The sequence below is a fragment of the Anas platyrhynchos genome, chromosome 6 (genome assembly GCF_047663525.1).
Source record: "Anas platyrhynchos isolate ZD024472 breed Pekin duck chromosome 6, IASCAAS_PekinDuck_T2T, whole genome shotgun sequence".
NCBI classification, from domain to species: Eukaryota; Metazoa; Chordata; class Aves; order Anseriformes; family Anatidae; genus Anas; species Anas platyrhynchos.
Window position 1 is genome coordinate 24,303,236 of NC_092592.1, and position 24,636 is coordinate 24,327,871.

At 39.1% G+C, this 24,636-nt stretch overlaps 1 protein-coding gene across 1 annotated transcript in view; it reads left to right on the forward strand.

The window, feature by feature from the left end:
- Positions 1 to 8,905: 8,905 nt before the first annotated feature.
- Positions 8,906 to 24,636, forward strand: part of TNKS2 (tankyrase 2) — a 28,474-nt gene continuing 12,743 nt past the window's right edge. Inside the window, exons 1-13 of the mRNA XM_013093938.5 lie at positions 8,906 to 9,328; positions 14,397 to 14,621; positions 15,577 to 15,672; positions 15,993 to 16,029; positions 16,350 to 16,425; positions 17,602 to 17,696; positions 18,861 to 18,927; positions 20,421 to 20,607; positions 21,749 to 21,870; positions 22,373 to 22,464; positions 22,549 to 22,627; positions 23,661 to 23,832; positions 24,538 to 24,617. Of these exons, the coding sequence (XP_012949392.3) occupies positions 9,124 to 9,328; positions 14,397 to 14,621; positions 15,577 to 15,672; positions 15,993 to 16,029; positions 16,350 to 16,425; positions 17,602 to 17,696; positions 18,861 to 18,927; positions 20,421 to 20,607; positions 21,749 to 21,870; positions 22,373 to 22,464; positions 22,549 to 22,627; positions 23,661 to 23,832; positions 24,538 to 24,617 (1,533 nt within the window). The 5' untranslated portion in view covers positions 8,906 to 9,123. The remainder of the gene's footprint in view (positions 9,329 to 14,396; positions 14,622 to 15,576; positions 15,673 to 15,992; positions 16,030 to 16,349; positions 16,426 to 17,601; positions 17,697 to 18,860; positions 18,928 to 20,420; positions 20,608 to 21,748; positions 21,871 to 22,372; positions 22,465 to 22,548; positions 22,628 to 23,660; positions 23,833 to 24,537; positions 24,618 to 24,636) is intronic.

Genomic DNA, 24,636 nt, shown 5'->3' on the forward strand with positions numbered 1-24,636 from the left:
TATAAACAAAGACTACCGGTATTTATTAACTCTTCTTTCAATGAGGAAAACAAATTTAAAGTTGATTTAAGCATTTGTGTGTGTGTGGCCCAAGTTGCCCAAGACATTTTACTTTTAAGGTGTTTCATAGCTAGGTTTTGGTGGGCAGCTGAAAGGGGAGTATTCCACTTGTCTACATGACAATTCCATGAACCTGCATGTAAAATGTAATCCAAATGAAAAAAAAATTTTTTTTTTTGAACAGTTAGAACTTTCATAAGGTACCATCATTTGTAGCTGATAGAAGACTTTTACAGCATAGCATTAATATTCTGTCAATGAATGAATGCAATTATTTTCTTGCAGCCTATATAGACAAAATAGCACAGAAACCTACTATAGATAAGGAGTTAGTTTGCTATCATGTTTCAGTGAACTTCCTTGTGCTAAATACTCACTGAATCTTTGTGGGAATACACTCTAGTGTAAAACCCACCAAACCCTTTGCATTGCATCATTGAAACTGTTGGAAGATTTTTCTCTTGTACATGCTTAACCAGGTTAGGCATACAAAAATAAGAGACCTAAGCTTCAGAGTCTCAGAATGAAGCTAAATTCATGACTTGTATTTCACTCTGTAAATTAGTTTGCTTTTAAGAAAGTTCAAGCATAGAATTAATTTGACCCATCCAGGTCAAAAAGTTCCTAGGTTTCATTAGGACCAGTTGCAAACTACATCGAAGTTATAACCAGCTGTTGTGTTGCATTACTTTGCTTTGATCTGAGAGGTCTGATAAATAGATTCTGTCCCCAATTTACTCATGTGACAAACACATTAAATGGCAGTGAGGATTAGTCCCTTAAATATAGCGTTATTGCCCACTCGGCATTCATGTAGGAACACAAATGCCTTTAGTGGGTTATAGAATCATATGGTCTGGGTTGGAAGGGACCTCAAGGATCATCTAGTTCTAACTCCCTGTCATAGGCAGGGATGCCACCCACTAGATCAGGTTACTCAGAGCCTCATCTAACGTAGTCTTGAACACCTCCAGGATGGGGCATCCACAACCTCTTTAGGCAACCTGTTCCAGTGCTTCATCACCCTCTGAGTGAAAAAAAATCCTTCTAAACTCTAACCTAAATCTCCCTTCTTTTAGTTTAAAACCATTCCCCCTTGTTCTATCAGTATAAGATAGGATACTGATAAGATAACTCTTTATTCGAGTAAAGAGTCTTTCTCCATCCTTTTTATAAGCCCCCTTTAAGCAGTGAAAGGCTGTGATGAGGTCACCCTGGAGCCTTCTCTTCTGTAGGCTGAACAGCCCCAGCTCGCTCAGCCTGTCTACATAGGTGCTCCAGCCTTCTGATCATCTTTGTGGCCCTCACTCCATCATAAAAGGCCACCACATTGGTCAGGCATGATTTACCCTTGGTGAAGCCATGCTGGCTGTCTTGGATCACCTCTTTGTCTTGCATGTGCCTTGACATTGCTTCCAGGAGGATCTTTTCCATAATCTTGCCAGGCACAGAGGTGAGGCTCAGTGGTCTGTAGTTCCCTGGGTCCTCCTTTCTACCCTTTTTTAAAAAGGGGAGTGATGTTTCCCTTTTTCCAGTCACCGGGGACTTCACCTGACTGACAGGACTTTTCAAATATGATGGAGAGAGGTTTGGCAACCCTGGGATGCATGACATTAGGCCCCATAGACTTGTCTAGTTTCATCAGGTGATCTTGATCCTGCTCTTCACTTGTGGTGGGTGGGACTTTGCTCCCCCAGTGTCCATCTACAGATTCAAGGAAATGAAAGCCTTGGGAAGCCTAACTAGTAGTGAAGATTGAGGCAAAGAAGTTGTTGAGTACCTCAGCCTTCTCTATGTCTGTTGTTACCAGTTCATCCTTCTCATCCATCAGAGGGGGTACAATCTCCTTGGCCATTCTTTTCTGAGCAATGGAAGAACAGAATCCCTTCCTGTTGTTCTTTGCATCCCTTGCCAAGCTCGCTTCCATCCATGTCTTGGCTTTCCTTATTCCATCCCTGCACATACAGACTACATTCCTGTACTCTTCCCAGGCCACATGTCCTTGTTTCCACTGCCTGTGCATTTCCTTCTTGTGCCTTAGTTTGACCAGCAGGTCCTTGCTCAGCCATCCCAGTTGTCTGTCCTCCCTTCCTGGTTTTTTTATGCAGGGGGATGGCAAGTTCTTGTGCTCTAAGGAAAACATTCTTAAAGAGTCTCCAGCTCTGCTCAGCTCCTTTGTCCCTAGGGACAGTGTTCTGGGGGATCTCAGCTACTATGTCTTTAAATAACTTGAAGTTTGGTTTTCGGAAGTTCAGGGTCCTGACTTTGCTCTTTGCCAGGCCTGTATTCCTCGAGATCACAAACTCAACTAAGGCATAGTCACTGCAGCCCTGACTGCCTCCACTCTTGACCTCTTTAATGAGCTCTTCCATGTTGGTGAGCACCAGGTCAAGTAATGCTTCTCCTCTGGTTGGTTTGTCTAGTACCTGGACCAAAGTTATCCTCAGCGCACTCTAGGAATCTTCCAGATTGCTTACAGCTTGTTGTGTAGCTTTCCCAGCAGACATACAGGTAGTTGAAGTCCCCCATCAGGATAAGAGCGTGCAAGCACAAGACTTATTGTAGTTGAAGCAAGAATTCCTCATACACAGGCTCTCCTTGATCTGGTGGCCTGCAGTAGAACCCAACCACAAGCTGTCATGATGCAGGTTTTAAACCTTCCATATAGGAATGTAAGAATTGTTTTAATGGATCAGAAAACTTTTTCCTCCAAGGATATCTGTTTGCCCTTCTTGAGAAATTATTACTGGCTACAGTAAGAAGTAAGATGTTGAAAAAATAATCCCAAAGGAGAAGCTTCTTGTTGTCACGTGCTAGTTTAGCTCCATGATAAATGATGCTTAGCACACTAACTGTATTCACTTCTCATAGTCTTCCTGTTTTTTAAAAAAATGTTGTGTTTTTTTTTTGTTTTGTTTTGTTTTTTTTACTGACAATTTATGGTCATTGGAGTTTGAATCCCATAACCTTTTGAACTTACTTCCTAGTTACTGTCACTCAGTTATAATCTGCATAATATATACTTCACAGTCTTTTTTCATATCTGATTTTAATGACTAACCATATTCCCTCTTTTCATCACAATTCCTCTTCTGAATCAGTGCTATGCCAAGTTTTCAGTAGAAACCTTCCATTGAAAATGTTGAAATTCATTGGACTTGATCATTTTCACTTCATGATGAAACTACAGTTAATTCTTGAACCAAGTAACTGTGTTGCTTCAGCTTAAGTCAAGAATAGAATAGCTTTTTTTTTTTTTTTTTTTTTTTTAAGATTACGGAACTAGCTGTTCCAAGAAGCCATAATTTGAATTCTTGAGAAATCGCTTCTCAGAGATTTGTCCTGAAGTAACATTTTGCCAATCTACGTGCAAGTAGTTGGAGCAGCACACTACCACTTTCTAAAAAAATGATTAGACTTATTTGCTTCTTTCCTTTTCTTCACACTGCATGCTCTGCATGGTATTTACATTACATACTATGAGCAAGAAATTTAGGTATCCAATGTAAAGGTATAAGCTTCTTATACGATCAGTAGAAAGAGGTAAAGTACTTCAAAGGGCAATTAAGAGCCCATCAATTAGAATCCAGCTTGCCTTGTTAATTGCATAGAGAACCTGGGCACTTCTGTTAAATGCCAGGATAAATTGTGAAAATGTTTGAACATGCCCAAAGCGTTTTTTTTTTTTCTTTCAGTTGGGACAGGAAATAAATATGAAATTCTGTTCAAATAATGTCACTTGACCTGCAATTTAAATGCATGGAAATTCTCTCATTACTTCTAGCTCCTCTGATTTTTTTCTCCTGTTAAAATGAATTTTCCAAGAGAATTACTGTTTCCCATCTCAGTCATTTCTAGATAGACTCTAAGCAAAGATACTTAGGTATCCAACTTTATTTTTGCTTTTGGTTATCTTCAGAAAAGCTGAATATGGCATGGTTGAATAGGCATTCTAGTTTGCCTGTATTTCCTTTTAGCTTTTTCCTATTATCATACCTCAGAGATATAAATGGATATGTTTTGCTAGCATCCCTAGTCAATGCCTATCTTTGGCTCTACTCCTCTACTGCTGTTTGTGGCTTTCTTCCTAACAACAAATAACAATTCTCCAGGCCTCTGCCATGTTCCCAAGCTGGCAGTCCACATACTTAGGTTTTGTACGTGCAGAGTCTGTGCTTTTATAAAAGCTCTCTGTCTTCTCAGACATGTTTGAGGCACTACAGAAAAGCAAACAAAAGCTCCCACTAAGCCCTCCATGTATGTGTCTGCCTAGTAGCCTCTGATGGGAGAATTGGAATAATTTTAAAGACATCAAAAGAATCCAATTCGAGATTAAAATCACAAGAATCCAATTCGGGATTAAAAGATTTTTTTTTTTTTTTTTTAAAGTAATCCAGTTTCCATGAATTCCAACATGCTTTTCTGTGCTTTTGCTGTCAGGAACACAAGCTTCTCCCTACTGCTAACAAGAATCTTCCCTAAATGTATCATGTGAACTGTCATCTTCACAGCTGGTCACCACGTTGTTGGACTGTTCTGGCGGTTGCTGCATACACAGATACAGCATTTAAATGACTACGTCGCCTACCATTACAGCTTGTCAGCACTGCAGCTGTAGCCCCATCTCCTGGAGGGACCACTTAGCTATGTATTTGATCATCTGCGATGCTCACGCTCAGCATCTCCAAGTTTCTTTTCATTTTATTTGTTTGTTTGTTTTCCCTTTTTTTTTTTTTTTTTTTTTTCCAGAACAATGTTTTATATTTTCCACTTTACCTCCACCTGCTGGTAAAACAAAGCTGGCTCATACAAAACCAGTAACTACATAGGTGGACTGACAGGGGAAAGGAACTAGCTCCTGCTTGTTTAAGATGAGCAGCCAAAATACATGATAGGTAGGAAGCAAAGGGGAAGGAGAAAGTTAAGTTCCTTTAAAGCAATTGTTGTGCCTACATCCACTGTTGTACAGCTGTACTGCTTTCATTTTGTAGTATGCTCTTATTATTAAGTTGATCACTCTATTTTTAAAAACTAGTTTGCCTTGATAAAGTCTCTGTTCAGTTTTAAAAATTTAGTAACTAAACAGGCTACTTCTCTTCAAAATTATTTTCTTCATTTCTTTATACACACATTTTATAATTTCCTGATGTACAGCATTAATGATTGTTGAATTTCAGTTTTGGTTTGGTTGTTTTGCCAAGTCTCACACAGAAATACTTCAAAAGAAGTAGGTTTTGAAATTCTTCGGCAATAAGTTAAATGTCTGACCACTCGAAGTGTCCTACTAATTTTACTTTTCATCCTAGAGCAAGGCAAACTGCTACGGAAACAGTTAGGAAGCACTGCGAAGTCCTCGCGGAGCCAAGGGCTGGGAGGTGAGGGCCGGGCCAGCTCTGGGCCTAAGAGGAGGCCTCACCAGGCCGAGTGTACCCAACCTCCCCTTTTCTTTCCTGCCCTCTAGCGACCAACCAAGCATGCTTCTACATAATTGCTCCAGGACCCACAAAAATACTCTAATGTCTCTATTAGAGCAGGTCGTGCCATTGAAATAAATGTGAGGCAGAGGTAGAGCTACTGGTACATCACAAATGACAGCGCCAAAATGGCAGTCATGGTCCTGTGAGGTGCTAATGGTGAGCCTCTTGGATGCTGCTGGTAACAGTGGAGCCACAGCCCCTGCTTTCTCTAGAAAAAGCCCAACAGAAGACCAAAAGACACCGTTGAATTTTACAGATTATTATCTCCTAAAAGAAATAAAGATAAAATATTTTACGTTATGTGAATCTGAAAAGTCAGGGTGACAGACTCAGGATTGGTATGCCAATCCTGAAAGTTGGTAAGTCTTTGACTCACTGAACTCAAGGCTATTTGAATCCTGCTCTTGGAGTATGTTTTAAAATATTTTTCTATTCACAGAGACCTGCCATAGTTTTACACTCCACCTGTCAGGAAACCATACTGGAAAAGAAAGTTAGGCTATAGGTGATTTAGAAAAAATAGCATATTTCTAGCATAGTGATGTAGAGAAACACGTTCTCTATTTTAGATCCAAAATAGCATACATTTTATAGTCAAGGTTTTCTTCAAACTCTCATCTATCTCCATTAGCATTTCATAATAGCTTTTGCCAAAGAAAGAAACATAGCTAGAGTTTATATTGAACTAATAAAAATAAGTTATAGTTCTAAACTTCTTCAGAGGGCCTGGGCATCACAAAGTGTTTGTATGGACACAGACATTTACGCTTCCACAGACACACAACCCCTTCTTCTGCTTTGAAAAGGAAACAGACAATTTCAAGACAATGCATTTGCTATTTCTGCCATCAAAAGCTTGTCCTTTTTTTTTTTTTTTTTTTTTTTTTTCCCCAGCTATGCTAATACGACTAATAAAATATTTTTTCTCTCCACAGGTCCTGTTTTTCCGCACTTCTGACATCATGGAGATGACACACTTTACATGGGTGAAGTGAGAAGCATTTCTTAGGAGTGTCTTGTGATTTCTTTTCCACTTACAGACTGCTTGTATTTTGCCAGATGTAATAAATATATACATCAGGCTTCTCTGAGTTGCTTTGGCACATGCCCTCACCAGAAGACTGGGGCTCACAGGGAAGACACGGTACCTCCCATTCCCCACCTGCACCACACCAGGAGGTGCCTGTGGTCAACTGGCGTCCCCACTGACACCACCTCTTCGAAAGCCCACATTTTGAAGAGGAAAGATGATGTGGTGCTTTTCTGTCTCTGCAACAGGGCACTCGTGACCTTCATCAACTACCTTTTCCAAAGTGCTTTTATTTACATATTATAGCATCAGTAGAAAAATACAATTAAAATATTACCAAGTTAATCCCTTTCTAGTTAGCTTGTGAGCCTTATGGGACAGAGAAAGATGTTCTGTTCTCCAAAACCATGAACTGGTAAAGTATATCCCAATCTCTCTTTTAACTTATATTGTATTATATCCATTTTGTAATTATTCAAGCACTTCCTTCTGATAAACATATTTCACTACATAAATATATAAGGCTTTTCTTTGATTGCGCCATTTACTTCTGTTATATATGGAGTGGTAACTCGTGTCGAGAAAATGGTTGGTATTAATAAAGAAAGGGGGAGATGTGGGAGTGTGGCCATGGGGGTCAGCAAGCCCCATGGTTGATGATAACATAAGACTCTTAACAATGAGGCCATCAGGAACGTAAAAGAGTTTAGAGGTAACAAAGAAGGAGACTCCATGCAGTCTCGGGTTGCTTGTTCTCCAGGAGTCAAGGCATGGAAGTTTCTGGGTGTTTGCCGTTGCTGTTATTTGCAAAGTTGTTTGACCAGTGAAGAGTTGTTTTGAAAAGAACTGCTCTGGGGAGAAGGGTATAACAGGGGAGCCTGCCCTCAAGATTTAAAAAAAAAAAAAAAAAGGCAACATGATGAAGATGATGAAGTTATGTCATCAATAAAGAAGCAGAAAGAAGGAATGAAAAGGAACAGGCAAGCATGACAGAGACCAGGACGGGAACAGGCACATTGATCACCTCATGAAGATAGGTTCGGCCATACTGAGCAAACCGCTCAAAGAAGCTCATAGAGAAAGTCTCTGGAAATAGGCACACTGGAGCTGGGAAGAAGCTCAAGCTGAGAGAAGCAGACCTGAGCATACAATTGCCCCTTGCTGGTAAGCAGTTGCGCATTATGGGGAATCATATGTCCTTAGGAACAAAGACTGTCCTGGTAACCTTACAGCTTATTCTCCTTATTAACAATCAGACAGTTTATGATCCTGAAACATGGGACCAAATTGAGGTCAAGGTGTGGGACTCTGCAACTAAAAACGACAAGGTTGTTGCGGAATTGCTCGGCACCTGGCAAGCAGTCTCTGAGGCCTTAAAGAGCCCTGTGGGACCACAATCACAAACGTGTGGTTTGCCAGGCAGTGAGGGAGCTGCGGGCTCCTCTACTGATCCGACTGCTGTGCCATGGGCCCCTCCGCTGCTACAGCCATCAAACGCTTTTGCTGTTACGCCCCCTGGTGACCTGGACGTGCCTTTTGGCCCAGGCCCTATTGGCCTTGAAAAGGAGATGGATATGCTTGTCTTTGATCCGGGAAGAACGGGATACATAAGGCCCAAAGACTGCGTTGCTTGACAACTTAAAGCAAGACGTATTGTTCAAAGAAATGAAAAACGGAGACTTGTTTGTAATAAAGGAATGGAAATGGAGACTGTTAAGTCATGGAACTTAAGGGATTGTTTGTTACCTTTTCTGATTGTATAGGCATACTCGAGTTTAGCATGTAAAAGCAATGTTCTGTATATTTAGAATGTTTGATGTTCGTGTGTGCGTGTTGGTGGAGCGTAGACTCCCCGCACAACCAGCACTGTTTACTTGCCTTTTATACCTTTTATAAATATTCCTTTTATAAATATTCCTAAATTCAGATTGAGTTGAGACTTCATTTATAACAATAACATCTGCCCTAGAAATATGGTTAAGAAAATATTTTGTAATACTGAGTGCAGATTATTTGGTATGTTGATGTTTTGCTAAGCACTGGAACACAGAAGTTAATGGTTGAAATCATTAGTATAAATGTTAACTTCATTCATCCTGCCTTGAAAAACAAACAAACAAAAATGAATATTTAAAAAAAAAACAACCAACCAAAAAAAAAACAAAAAAACAAAAACAAAACAAAAAAAAAAAAAAAAAAAATTTGTTCAGCCCTGGCCCGCTCTGCGTCCTCTCACAGCCCTCACACGAGGCCCCCGCGCCACCATGGCGCCGCCCTGTGCGCATGCCTGTCCCTTCGCTAGACGCGTGCGCCCTGCGCCAGGTGCCCGCCCCTTCCTGCTGCAGCGAGGCCGAGGGCGGCGGTGCTGCTGCCGCTGCCGCCGCTGCTGCTGTTACCGCTGCCGCTGCTGCGTCCACTGCGTCCGCACCCCTCCACCGCCATGCGCCGGGCCCCGCGCCCCGCCCCGCGCCCTGCGCCGAGGGCCGCCGCCGCCGAGGGCCGCGGGCTGTGAGCGGGGCGCCGCGGGCTGCTGGGCCCGGCCCGGCCCGGCCCGGCATGGCGGGGCGGCGGTGCGCGGGCGGCGCGGCCGCCTTGGCTGAAGCTCCGGGCTGCGGAGCGGCGGCGGCGGAGCCGGCCCGGGAGCTGTTCGAGGCTTGCAGGAACGGGGACGTGGAGCGGGTGAAGCGGCTGGTGCGGCCCGAGAACGTCAACAGCCGGGACACGGCGGGCAGGAAGTCCAGCCCGCTGCACTTCGCCGCAGGTACCGGCCGGGGGCCGCCCCGCCTGCCCGGGCAGCGCCGGGGCTCGGTGCTGGGTGGCCGTGGTGCGTGGGCTGTCAGCCTGGGCGGCGGGTCGCGGCCCCCGGACCGCCTCCGTCCGCCTCGGCAGCCGCGTTTATTTTTAGCGTTTCGCCCACGGTCGGAGAGCTGGGTTTCGAAGTTGTCGCGTCCTTATCGGTAACAGACAGGCTTTGTTAATTCAGCACTTAAAAGGCAAATAACTGACATCACAGAGCAACTGCTTCTGCTGGGCGCTGGCCAGGAGATTGTCCACCACCTTTCCAGACAAAGGCTGGATTGTGGCGGTTGTTGTCGTGTTGTTTCTCCTGGTTGCACTGCAGTGTGAGATGCAGGACCCTAAGGGTGCGGGAGGGAGCAGCTGCGTTTTAGCTAAGCAATATGGATAAGCGATAAAGATGCTTGTTTCTTCATTGAGTTATTTTGGAAAAAGGTTTCTAATTAAGATGCCACTTTTTCTCATTCAGCAGATTTAATGGAGCTAAGTTCCTGAGAGCCTTCTTTGTAGGACAGCTGCATTTCACAGGTTTAAGATACTTGAGCAGCAACAGAGCCTAGGGGACAACTTAAAATATCCTCAGAGGAGAACAATTTTGCAGCTATCTTTTTATAAGTTTGTCCTGCCTGTTCACTCATAAGTTGTGAATTTCTAAATGAGTTTGCTTCACAGCCTTTTGGAGAAGCAGGAGGTTGTTGTTTTTGTTTTGTTAGTTTGCTTTTTGTGCCTAAGGTGTTTCTCATACAACGTAATGATCTACTTTACCTTTCTGGACAAGAGTGATCTGTTTTGGCTTTAAAAAAAAAACAGAGTTTCAGATCTATGGAAAACTTTTTATTTAAAAAAATAAATATAAGTCAGTTCACATATTTGTTGGACTTCTGACACTAAGCAGGATGGTGTGTGTAAGTGGGAGAGGCTGTGGCCCTGCTTACGTCTACTTCAGACTTGATACAGAAAAATGAATAGCCTTTCTCACGAGACTGAAGGGTATGCTGAAAGTTTCTGGTTAAAACGCGATGCAGAATAAATGTGTAATTTCTTGATTTAGTGCTTTGCCACTACTTCAGATCACTCTTTGTTGTCAGCCTACCTGCAGTAGACTCAGTTTTGGAAGTTGGGCATAAGCAGTTCCTGGATTTTTGGGTTGTTTTTGTTTTGATTTGTTTTTTCCATGTTATTCACAGTTTGAGTAATTCTTTTGTCTCTTGTGTCTAAAGGAATTACGTTCCAGGAAGTAAAAGCAAAAGTCTGTTGTATTTGTGCTTTGTTTAGCCTAGGTATGTTATTAGAAAATGTTATGAAACTTCTCTGACTAGTTTCATTCAGTTACAAGACTTTGTTTTATGGAAGAGGTGGAGAACTGTGAAGATAGTTTTCTTACTGCCTTTTTTCCTCTTCGTGGGGCAATCTGGGACCTGAACTTGGGTTTTGTTTTTAACGATTTTGCTCAGACCTTTTTTTCCCTTACCTAGCAACTTAACAAAAAAAAGTGTTTCATTTTACATGTGTCATTTTGTATAGGTGACTTTTAAAATACCTTTCTTACTTTAAAAAAAAAAAAAAAAAAAGAAATAAAAAAGTTTTCCCTTGGAGAGTTTGTCTTTATTAGAAGTAATACGTACTGGGGTCTTGATTGCTGTCTGGGTTTTTGTAGCACACAGCGGCCTTTGCGATGTGGTGGGCTCACTCTTCTCTCACCATTGGCTGCATGTGCTTACTCAAGGGCAGTCAATCCTTTTCATCAGCAGCAGTGTATTGTTGAACTGACAGTATCATAATGTTTTGGGGACTTGGCAGTACCAAAATGCCCTTCCTGCAAGTTAAAATTCATCCAAAAAAAAACAAAAAAAAAAACACCAAACAGCTGGGGCAGTGTCAGTGGAGAAGAATGAGAGCTCAGTCATTTGTGTAGCTTATTCTGTCAGAATTAAGTGAATGTCAATTATGACATTATCTATACAGATGCACAGGCAAGTTTCTGTGGTGATTGAGTATTTGTCAACTAGAAGTTTGCAGCTTTTGAGGGGAACAAGTGCAGCGAGCTGCTTGGCTGCCGTAGGTGGGAGAAGGGAGGCAGCCCTGGTAGCTCTGATATTTTGCAGTAAGAAATTGTGTTTGTGATGATGAGACCAGTTGTCTTGCATAGGAGCAAGCTGTGATACCATTTAGTTTGTCCTCTGGTGCGAGCTTGAGAGACACAAAAAAAATTAGAAATGACATTAAAAAAAAAGTATTAAAGCTGTTCTTGCAGCAGTGGACTAACAGCAAAGAGGAACTGTTTGTGTCAGCAGTGGCTCCTGCCTGTGTCAGCACAGGCTGTCCTCTCTCTCCGCTCAGTGAAAGCAGGAGAGGCCATTGTACAGAGTTTGGCCGCCTCCTCTGTACACATACATCCTGTGGAAAATACTTCTGTTTCCATTTGTGGTGCCCTCTTGTACACGTGTTTTCCCGGAGCAGTGAGGAGTCCCTGCTGTGTGCTTCTTGCTGGAGTGCAGTTACAGAAATTGTTCTGATGCAGGTGATGATCCAGTCACAACATTAAAATATCAGCAGGCAGCTTAGAGGTGTTGTTGTCCGTTTGGGGGGTGTATTTCGATTGGATGCTGGCTTTGCACTGAGAGAAGCTATGGGTAGCTGATGAATTGTGTCTGATTGAACCAATGTGCTAACTAGAGGGCTCCCAGGTGAGTTGTCCTCACCTGTAGGGAGGCTGACCGCAGCTTGTTGTCCATATTGGTATTGATTCCTGCTCAGGCTGGTGGCTGTATTCAAAATGGTGACTGTACGCCACAGCTGTGAAGGAGAGCAATGCCTTCTGCATAAGAATGAGTGATGTTTATCCCCCAGATGTGTAACTTGGAGACAGAAAGTTGGATCAGAGACTTTTCTAACATGGCTAAAGCAGTTTCTGGAAAACGTTCTTTGGAACCAAAAGAAGATACCAAGCAGTCTGTCATCAAATAGCAGCTTTGATGATGTGTTTGCGGGACTGTGGCACTTGTGAGAAGTCTGCTCTGAATAGATATTGTAAGAATTTAGCAAATTTTCATTATGCATTCAGCCTAGAAACAGAATTTCTGGAATTCTTGAAGATGCAAGAAAAATCTAAGAGAACCTATGTAAGAAAGATAAGAGTACTTCTGATATCTAGTTATGAAAGCTAGATGTAAGAATGTTTGAGGGAGGAGGAGGAAAGATGCATTTTGTGGCCTGTCTTTGGCACGTACAGCTTCTTTACAGAACTTCTCTCAGCATGGCTAGCTGATCACATTTATAGACTTGGAACAATGAAAACAATAGGATTGCAGATTCCAGAAATTGCTTTAATTGCAATATTTGTTTTTTCAGCTGTTAGCAGGGGAAGTGAAAGTGCTTCATGGTCCGGGATTTCAGCTGCTGTAAGTCTGGGAGAAAGGTCAACTGAAGAGTTCAGGTTTATTGAAGAACAGGCTGTGAGAGTGTTCTGTTGCAACAAAGCTAAAGCCAAAAAGTTCAGTTGTAGCTAAAACATGCTTCAGTGGTTTTGTGACTGAAATGTGGGTATAGTTGTCAGAAATAAACATAATTTCTAGGTTCTCCTTGCCTTGTCTTCTGACTACCTGCTGAGGGTGGGTGGATGATGGCCAAAGTTCAAATTCACTGGCTTGGAGCACACTGGTGTTTTTAGCTGGAGGATGATTTGGTCTGAGGAGAAGCTCAGGTGAAGAGACAGCCCCCACCAGTTCTTGACCTCTTCAGGAAAATGGTTTGTAGCTCAGGTATTTAAAGCACAGGAGGCCAAGTCCAGCATGCATGTGACATTTCCCAGCAGGTACCCAGCACAGGTCTGGTATGTACCAAAATATGGCTCTTGTCTGTGCTCACAATCCCTGAGACCCAAGCAGGGCTTCATGAAGCCTTTGAGGGAATGTTTCAGGCAGCGTCCTTTAGAACACATGTATAGGCACAATAGCTATAAGCAGAATTCTTAAGTCATGCTGGCTTCTTGTAAAGATACTGAAGAAAGCATGGATACGGTTGGTAATGGCTTGAGATACTGCGTTATTTGCTGTTATATAAATGTGTGAGATACAGCTGAAGTTAAATAATAGTAGCCATAGAATTGGCTTGGAACAGCACTTACCTTATTTAGAATACATTTCTCACCCAAAATGAGCATGTTTTTTTGCTGTCCAGTAACTTGAATGACAGGATTGTAAAATTGCCTCAGAATGTGTGAGAGCATTTTTGTGTTTCGGTCACGATTGAACATTCATAGTCAGATTAGGGATCAATTAAAATAGGCTTTATGGCCATCTTTCAGTTCTGGTTGTGCATGCTCATAATATATTTCTTCTATGGAGAATGGTCGGTCTCAGATAAACGTTTTTACCTTCCTAAGGATTTTCTTAAGTGATCATTTCAAAGATGAAATGTGTGCATTCTGTTAATTAATCTTTAGAAAGCAGGTAGCCATGCTGATGGTTTTAGCTTATAAGCAGTGCTGTGCTTACTTGTTTTTTATATTAAAAAAAAGTTAAGTAAAATAATTTTCATGCTATGTGATTTTATTTCTTTAATTTAAATAATTTAAAATATCAATCATATACACATTGGCTTGAAACCACTCACCACTCCTATTCGTTAAACTCATCTATTGGTCCTTCTGCAAACTGGCTGCAGGTTGGCAGTGTTGTACAAAACATTGTTAGCTTTAATTACCACGTAAAATGACTGAAAAAGGTTTTGTTGGTGGTGTTCTGGTTTCTGTTGTTTTTCAAGAAGCTGTCGACTTGTGGGAGTTCTACCAGAATACTAATTGTTCAAATCTTGAATATTGTTTTTCTACTGATTTTAATATAATTTGGGGGGTTTCAAAAATGGCTTTACCATATAAATGCTCCTTTTGTAAGAATTGCCAGTTTGGATTTTTATTCAGAGAGAAAATAGTCATTTAATCTTGTTTTAATACGGGTATGTGGGACAAGGAGTTTCCTTCTCCAACATCTTTCATCCTTGGCAGATGAGACAAAGCTCTCTTTCTCTTCCAGGTTTTGGTCGGAAGGATGTAGTTGAATATTTACTTCAAAGTGGTGCCAATGTCCATGCACGAGATGATGGAGGTCTTATTCCTCTTCACAACGCTTGCTCATTTGGACATGCCGAAGTTGTCAATCTTCTCTTACGGCACGGTGCAGATCCTAATGCTCGGGACAATTGGAATTACACTCCTCTTCACGAAGCTGCCATTAAGGGCAAGACAGATGTCTGCATTGGTAATTTTCTTGCACTTCTCCTGTGACTGACTTGCGTTTGTGTTTTTTCTTTAACAACAAACTAAAGAATAATTTTTATTCTAGGAAATAAAAGACCATTTTAATTCTATGAAACTATCAATTTACAAGGATTAAAAATAAAAATCTTGTATAAGCTTAAATTCATATGTTAGCTTTATGAGGAACAAAGTAACTACATATTTTAGATCTGTTTTTGATATTTGCCTAAGTATATCAATTCAGGTTGACATCATAGGGAGAAAGCCTTAGTGATGCAATGGAACTAGATTCTCTTCTGCTTCAGCCTAGACTCTTACATTGTCTTCTGCTGTTACTTACAGTGCAGTGGAAAGAACAAAACTATTTTTAATAATGGATTTATTCTGTCTCTCTACATTGCAGTCATGTTAAATTAGCTAAGGATATGAACTAAATTTAAACAAGTTGAGTACATTATATTGATGAGGTGTCTTGACTATGTAATTCTTAAGAGGTGGGAAGAGAGAGAGTGTTTGAGAAACTAGTTCTTTGATTGTGTCATTTCCTTGAATATAATTTATTCAGGAGCACATTTGGAGAGTGGTGTGTATATAACCTGGTTGGTTTGTCCCCAGTATCAGTGCAAGGTCGATGAAGATGCACATCCTTCCAGTAGGTACCTAATGAGAAGTACCTACTGTTTTTTTGGGGAGGAAAGGGGGACAGTCTGTTTTCCAGCTGAAGTTGCCTCCTGCCAGTTTCTGATTGTTCCAATTCTTCTCTGCTATTTTCTAATAAAATGTGGTTCACTAGGTAAACTGTTCACAGGTAGCATTATAGAATTCTGACATAAAGAAGTTGAGGGGAAGTTTGGAATGATAACTGGATTTTTCTTTTGTGTTTGCTGCTTACAATATGTCTTGTAAGCCTTGTCTTGTAGAGCTGTTTTCTCATGAAAACCTTTTGCATTTTGAAGTATTGCTGCAGCATGGTGCTGAACCGACCATCCGGAACACAGATGGAAGAACAGCTTTGGATTTAGCAGACCCATCCGCAAAAGCAGTGTTGACTGGTAAGTGATAATTTTTAGATTACTTTGACTAATAATGCTCCAATTAATTTAATATCGGCGGGGGGGAACAACAAAACAAAACAAAAAACCTACAAATATACTGTATTACTTTTTCTGTTTTATAATTCTAATTAGAAAATCCCTGTATGGCCTTATTATCTCATTCATGTGATTCATTCTAGATAAATACTTCATTGTACTGATTCAAAACTGGACTGTCAAATTTTGGAAGTGAATGATAAATAGTAAACTTCGACTTGGAAACTTAACATATATGGATATATGTTTAACAACTAAAGAAACTCCCTTTTGTCTTCCAGGTGAATACAAGAAAGATGAACTCTTAGAAAGTGCCAGGTATGCATTTTAATGGAAGACATCTGAGGTTTAGTTATTTTCAGAATTGTATGGGGGCTTTGTATGTTATGAATATGTTTATTCATGAGCTGGCATTCCATCTAGATACACAGCTTTATCTGTTTTTGTGAATAAAACAACAAAAATAATTACATAAACACTTTTTTTTTGTTGCTTTGTCCTTAATAATACTGGCAATCCATAAGTAATATATAGCTTTAGAACTGATCTGCTGAACACATTATAACAAGGAAAAACAAAAGCATAAGCTCCTAATAATTATAACAAAAAGAATGCCTGTTTCATATCTTGTTTTTCAGGAGTGGAAATGAAGAAAAGATGATGTCTCTTCTTACACCATTAAATGTTAACTGTCATGCAAGTGATGGCAGAAAGGTATTTTTGTTTAAAATTTGATTTAAAAACTTAGTTTCACACTTTTTGACCAGATTTCAAGAATGTTTTAACATAGATTCTATTTTGTTTAATATAGGTAGGGAAAAAAGACTGTAAATCTCTAGTACCTGTCTGGTGTTTGTTTTTAAACCTTTAAAGCACTATGTAGGTATTTTCCATGGGGGAGCAATAAACACACAGCTTTTCAGTTGGAACTTCAGCTTGACCTTGATATCTGCAGTGATAAAGAAGGGAGGTCTTTTCATAGACTCTTACATGTTATCATGAAGAAATACATGCAGGCCCCTTGCTTGTCATACACCCAAAGCAAGTTATTGTTGCTGTTTCAGAAAGAGGTTATTCATCGCTTTGGTAGTGGTATTGTTAAAGAACTACTTAAAAATGTTCAAAATCTCATTATTTATTTTTTTTCAAATCATACCATGGACTACCAAAGTTTCAGGTTATTAAATACCTAATTTTGGCATCCTTATTCTTCTTGTTATGTACGTGTACACTTTCCCTTAAGTTTTGTTGAAACAACTTTTCCTGTGCAAGGCTTGTGGTAAGATACTGGGATTTCCGGAATAGCTATATACTACTATTTTCTCAGCTTCTAATTGTGAGACATCCTCCTGGAACTGCACAAATGCATTGAGTTGATGGTTTTGTAAATGAAGAGGATAAGATTTTTCTTAGCTAATTTGTAGCTCTACCTTGACTGATATTCTTGAATGCATCAGCTAGAAACAAGCAGAAGCTAGTCTGTGGAGTTGGAGAACTTTAAAAAATAAAAATTAAAAAAAAAAACCTGTCATTTATCAGACATACCGTGTAAAGGTCATGTTAGTTCCCCTTTAGCAAGGGACATAGTTTTTCCCAGCAAAGTTTATAGACAAAACAAAAAAATGGATTGTGGGACTCAAATTTGTTAAGAAGACCTTAATCCCGGAACATACTATTAATGAAATAAATTCAGGATTTGTGTTTATTAGGACTGTAAGAGTAGTCAGTAAAGAATAAAAATAACTACTAAATGTCTGATTCAAGCCCTCTGGTGTTTTTTTTAGTGTTACAAGTATTTTAGGGACTTCAGTAATCAGTCTTGTTAACAAGTTTTGAAAAAAAAAAATTTGATTTTGTGTTACTGATTACTTCTACGTTCTGTTGTTTCAGTCTACTCCTTTACATTTAGCAGCTGGATATAACCGTGTAAAAATAGTACAGCTGTTACTGCAACATGGAGCTGATGTACATGCTAAAGATAAGGGGTAGGTTCGTTTTTCCTTTATTCAGAATGAACAGAAAATTCCGAGAATTGACGTGAGGAATAGTAATACCGTTTTAACCATGAAGAATTTCTAAGTCAAGGCCTTTAATCTTTCTGTCATGACAAAAATATTAAGTTGAGTCTTAAGACTTACAAAGCGGTAAAATCTAAATTGAGCTGACCACAGAATATGCTAGCTTTCAGGCATCACTTAGTTTGTCTACTTTATAAATAAAGTACTTAAATAAATCACTGAGGAGTCAGCAAATATTTTAAATGTTGACTCAGTCTTAATTTTCTTCCTACATTTAAGTTTCTACACTTTTTTGGAAGGAATAATTAAAAATTGAAGATCCGTTTTCCAGAGACTATGTTTGGACTAAGTTTTTAAGTATTTGGTTGTTATCTCAGGAAATGTAGCAATCATATCATATGGATGTGCTGAATTTATTGACAGTTGCATAAAATATAATGAAAAACTTAATTTTAAAATGTGTATCTGTGTACATAAAAGATTATGGAAAGCAAACTTAACTCTCAGTTTTAGAAGATCATAACTACATAAATAGCTGTCTTATCAGGCATCTTTAAGTGTCCATTTGGTGTTTGAATTCACTTTTGTCCTTTCTCCCTTACTAGCCTGCAGTGAAAAAAAATCATTTTGGGCAAAATCTCACTTGCTTCAAAGACCATTTGGTTTGTGAGAGTATGAAGCTGGCTTGAAAACCATGGTAGCTCTGCTATTACTACAGAAATTTGTACAGTTACTTAAATGGTAGCCTGTAAGGCTCCTTTAGTTTCCAAGGGAAAGGGTAATCTTGCACCAATGTCCTCACTGACAAAGGAATTAATGACTGTCACTCCTGAAACATTACTACAGTTAGTCCTTCCAAGTCTCAGAAGAGCACTTTCATTTGCAGTCAGTGCAATTTGTTTCTCATCTTCTGGTCATTTTCAGTGTTCACTGTTCTGAAAAATACTGATGAGTTTTTATGGGTTCTTCCCCAATTTATTTCCCTTCAACTTCATTTGAGCACCTCAGATGCAGGTTTTTGTAAAATGTTCAAGATGCAGTGTAGTGTTATTTGCATTGTTCTAGATTTTTTGCATTGTTTGGAATTGAAATAGGAGTACTAAGATTATTTCCCTTTTCTTTCCTGTATAGAGATTTGGTGCCGCTTCACAATGCATGTTCCTATGGTCATTATGAAGTAACAGAGCTTCTAGTAAAGGTTGGTCTTTGAAAAAATTCAATTAGGTTGGATAATATTAAATAAGAACAGTTTACAATAGACAGAAGTTGCATATTTTTCATTCATTTTCAAAACCTGAAGAATAGATTCCTTTTATTCTACATATTAGTTGTTATCAAGCTATAGCTGCAGAATCTTCTGTTTGCGAGGAAGCTTTCCCCTTAAATGTGCTTTTAGTTTTTAACTCTCTTGTCTTCAAAGTTGAATGTTTACCATGGAGTAAGTACTACTGCTCTAAACCCTTCCACTCTCACTCATTAAAAAAAGGGGGAAAAGGGGGAGGAAAAAAAATAAAAATAAAAAAAAAAACTGAGCAATACTGTGAATCAAACAATAGAAAAAATACTTCAGAAGACAGTATTAAGGGATTTTCAAAAAGAATACTGATAAAGATTGTAAACAGTTTAACATTAAAGAGTAATCAGTTTCTTGAGGTAATGAAAATCAGAACCTAAATTCTTGCTCACAATTATAACCCTCACCCCAAAGAAAAATCAGCTTTTATAAAGTAAGTGAACTCCAGGAACTGAATTGGCTTATCTGGATTATGTTAAACTCAAAGATAAAGTATGATGCACTTTAAACCAGGGGCTTCAAGGTGTTCCTGCAAAAATCTGTGCCACAAAGGGATTTTTAGTACTTAAAGGGGGCTTATAAAAAACATGGAAAACAACTTTTTACGTGGGCCTTTTTTTTGTGTTTTGTTTTTGCTCCATAGGCCAACTGTAAAGTGAATCTTTACAGCTGTGGTATTAGACATTAAAAAAAAAAATTCTGTCCACTACTGCATGTCTTAACTGTTAGGCTACAGTTATAATTCATACTGGATTTGTGCTCCAGTGAATCTTTAATTATTTTTTGTTAGCACTGCAGTGTTAACAGGAGCAATGGGAATGAGCATGTCTGGTCAGACTTGCTTACAAAAAGAACTCACAGTGCCTGGAGAAGCATTATGTAGATGTTAAATAACCAAGGGTATTACTTGCAGAACCTTGTACTTAATGTATTGATTCAAGATTGAGTGTCTGTTGATTAGACATCTTGGCTGTCATTACTCCGGGGTATTTACAGAAAGTGTATTTAACTTAGTACAGGTGTTCACTGTAGACTTATTCTAGAGCAGCAAGAAAAAGGAGCTTTTCCAGAGGTGACTTGGAGCAGGTAAATGAGACTCGTTATCAGATGTGGTCTGTAGCAGAGCTCCTCTGATTTTTTGAGAAGAAAGTCTAGAGACCAGCCTGCCTTTGGCTTCTGTGAATGCCTTTGAGACACTAGAGGATTAAAAACTGCAATGTGCTGGAATATTCTGTTATATTGAAAATGAATGTCTGGAGAATGTCTTGGATACAGTTTGCATACAAGCTTTGATTTTTATTTTAACAGTCTACTGCATTGAAATGAATGACAGAAGCCTTTTTCTAATAATCTGTTTTTTTATGTTGCATCTTTTTTTTACCCCTTTCTTTTTCAAGCATGGAGCATGTGTGAATGCAATGGATCTGTGGCAATTCACTCCTCTGCATGAAGCAGCTTCTAAGAACAGGGTGGAAGTTTGTTCTCTTTTGTTAAGTTATGGTGCTGACCCAACACTGTTGAACTGTCACAACAAAAGCACCATTGATTTGGCTCCAACGCCCCAATTAAAAGAACGATTAGCATGTGAGTATGAAATAAGATCAGTTCTGCAGTTTTAGATTGTAATATGTGCTGAGGTTTCCTGCACAGTGAGCTGCCAGAAATGAGATCTCGAAAATGCTTACAGTTTACAAGCTAATTGGGCAATATTTGGTAGTACATTTCCTTGTTTATAATTTGATCTTCTAAACTAGAGGAGATATAGATTAGATGTTCGGTGGAAATTCTTTACTTAGAGGGTGGTGAGGCACAGGAACAGGTTGTCCAGAGAAACTTGATGCCCCATCCCTGGAGGTATTCAAGGCCAGTTCGGATGGGGCTTTGGGAGCATGATCTAGTGGAAGGTGTCTCTTCACATGGCAGAGGGCTTGGAACTACGTGGGCTTTAAAGTCCTTTCCAACCCAACAATACAAAGTGTATGGTCAGTTTTACAGTCAGGTGGTTGTGGTGGTTTTTGTAGCTTCACTGTAAGCACTTTCCCTTGCGACCTCGCCAGTGTGCTTTTATTTTCCACACATAATCCTGTCGTCGCATCAAGGCTGTTGAAATACTCATTTTTTACTCCACCGTAGTTTGCTGGAAGAAAGAAAAAACAGAATTGTTTAAAACATGGATTGTATTTTCAGTATGCCACGATCACCAAAAGTTCGAAGAAATTAATGAAAGGCATTGATTTTGTTCAGCATACTAAATGTGTTGAGAAGAATACCCTCATTCTGTCTTAGAGTAGACAAATGGTAACTTTCTGGGGTACATTGACAATAATTGAGAAATACTACATTTGACTTCACACTGGCAACTAGAAATGGTTTTCCGAAGAGAGGTAACAAGTAAAGTTATCCTGGGACTGGTACATATGCAAAGAATGGAACCTAGAACAATGAAATAGATCTTGTTCAGCCAGCTTGGATCTCTCTAGCTTTGGACTGGAAGCAAAGTGCATTCTTGTTATGTTTTGACTTAGCTAGCAAATTCTGTCAAGTGGTATAGAAGCTTTAAGTCTGAGTTGAAATTTTTGCAGTGTGGTCTGCTACATGGGGCGAAGCCCTTTAAGTGTCCTACCAAGGAATGAAATGAATGTTTTTATCTGAAAGAATCAATATTCTTGATCCTTCTAGAGTTAAGGAATGTAGCATTCTGTTATATATTTATTTCTTTTTAAAGATGAATTCAAAGGTCACTCGCTGCTACAGGCTGCAAGAGAATCAGATGTAGCTCGTATAAAGAAGCATCTTTCTTTGGAGACAGTAAACTTCAAGCACCCTCAAACACATGAGACAGCATTGGTAATGCTTTGGGATTTATTAATTATTTTGTATGTATTGTGGCTGGTCTAAATATAGTAGGCAATAGTTTAGAACTCTTGGGTTCATTGTCAAACATTGTCATTATGACTAACCTGGAACATGAAGTGTCCAGTTTAAAAAAAAAAAAAAAGGGAAAAAGTTGTTTAAGGTTTTTAAGGTTAAAGTTAAGACTAATAAATTGCCCGTTTTTTGTAGGTTATCTAAATCATTGTTTTTCTTTCTTTTCTGTAATCTAATTTTAAGCAACACCAAGTTACACATTAGCTTTGTTTGTAAAGCTTTGCTTTCTAGCAATTATTGGAGAGGGAGTTTTGGAAAATACCAGAGTCCATGTGGAATCTCTTGAATCATAAAGAGAATTATCATTTCTTTTTCTGTTGCCTTTGCACACAATCAACTCTACTGCCAGCTGACTAACTAGTAGTAAAACCTTATGTTGCTAGCTAGTTATTAATGCTAAATTTTTTGATGTCTTTTTCAGCACTGTGCTGCTGCATCTCCATATCCAAAACGAAAACAAGTGTGCGAATTGCTACTGAGGAAAGGAGCCAACATTAATGAAAAAACAAAAGAGTGAGTGGTTACAAATGAATGCTCCTGTTTGTTTAGAAGATTTTGAAAAATGTATTTTAAATTACTCTTTTTTTTTTTTTAAAGCTTCTTGACTCCTCTGCACGTGGCATCAGAAAAAGCTCATAATGATGTTGTCGAAGTAGTTGTGAAACATGAAGCTAAGGTACAAGTTACTGTTCTTCATACCTTTTGCTTACATTTATCTTTTGTATAGGTTTTAATAGCATGAGAATAATTTGGCAAAGTGTCTACTCTGCTATCCAATTTGTTTTGAAAGGTTATATATTTATGCACTTAAGACACAGACCATCAATCAGTCCATCAGTACAGCCCTGCACATTGAGGCATTATCTTTGTTCCTATTTTCTAAGTTGTGTGGATATAGTTCTTTTCACTGTTAACTGAAAGCTCACAGAACGTGTTATGTGCCTTGTTGTCCAGTAGCAATAACACTGCTGTTTAAAAATAAAAAAATAAAAAAGCATGAACAACAAGAGGTTAGTCTGAACTGTAAAACAGGTAGACTTTGTGATGTTGTGTGCATTAAAAAAAGAGAATGTAGAAAGCAGATACTCTCATTCTCTGTCATACAGAGCATCTGCAGATGCTCTGTAATTTTGGGCTTGAATTGCCTAAATTAGGAGTTGAGGCTCTTCCTTATGGAAATTTGGATACAGCCTGACTGCTGTGAAGTTTATAGAGCGATGATCAAAATTCATGGAACAGTAGGGAATACGAGTAACCTTTGGGTACATAATTTTAAATTTTTAAACGCATCTTGGTTACCTTGACTGAAACACATACGGAGTCTTTAATCTGAAAGACTACTGTTTAGCCAATACAGGTAGAAGCCATTTTACATACTGGCACAAAGGTTGTCTGTTGCCATGAGCAAAATCATGGATTATGTCTGTATGTGGTAAAGCTGTTGTAACTGTTCACACTGTGGATCATTCACATGATTCTTAAAAGGAGGCTATTTTTCCTCAATAAATGCATTTATAACTTTATGAACAGCTTATATTTAAATCTTCTGAAATGTCATGGTGTTTGAAAATATGCTGAATATGTTGTTCTAATCAAATTTAGAAGCAATACATGAAGTTCTCCCAGTCTATAATGAAAAAAATATGATCAAAACAATGTTAGAAAAAACTTTTCAATAACATGTTCTCAAGGTTCTGTTTTATTTTTAGGTTAATGCATTGGATAATCTCGGGCAGACCTCTCTTCACAGAGCAGCACATTGCGGTCACCTTCAGACGTGCAGGTTGCTGTTGAGTTCTGGATGTGATCCTTCCATTGTGTCTCTGCAGGGCTTTACAGCCTTACAGATGGGGACTGAAAGTGTGCAGCAGCTACTACAAGGTACAATTGATTTATTCAAGATGTACTTAAGAAGTAATGTGAAGTTTCATTTAACTTGCTGCTTCGAGTGCTGTAAGGAATAATAGTGAGTGCAAAAAAAAAAAAAGAATTTTCTACAAAAGATAAAATCTGGTTTGGTTTGTACAGTTCATATTCTGTAACCACATGCACATGGAAAGGCTCTGCTTATATAAGTAGGGTTAATTATACCATTTAATCTCTAGTGTTCAGGTGCAGATTGTCACAGGTGCTCAGAACGTTAAATGGTATAGCCACCTAGAATCACTTGTAGAAGTCCTGATACAGGGAGGGTAGAATCTTCTACGTAAAAAGTGAGTTTCAAAGAAGTAGTTGTGCATTTGTGAGCAGAGGCAACGGGGTATATAGATTTTCATGAATAAGGTTTAGTTATTGTACGCACAGGTAAGCTTCTTGTGATAGTCTGATTCTGAAACTGAATGCTTAATTGGTTCCACAATTTTCCTATGTGGGTAGGAAGCATGTTGCTAAAGGCAACTTTTTAAAGATAGATAATAGCTGTGGTTGTACGTGTTTAAAAAGAAAAATATTGTAATAATTCAAAAATTCTCTAACTTTTTTCATTAAATCCTTGATTTCCCTTAAATTCATGAAATGCAGAAATTATTTCTTGTCTTAAATTCTTTCAAGTTACTGTTAGGTCATAGAACCTCATTTATATTGCAGAAGGTATCCCACTAGGTAATTCAGATGCAGATCGACAATTGCTGGAGGCTGCGAAAGCTGGAGATGTGGATACTGTAAAAGTAAGCTTAAACCTGTCCT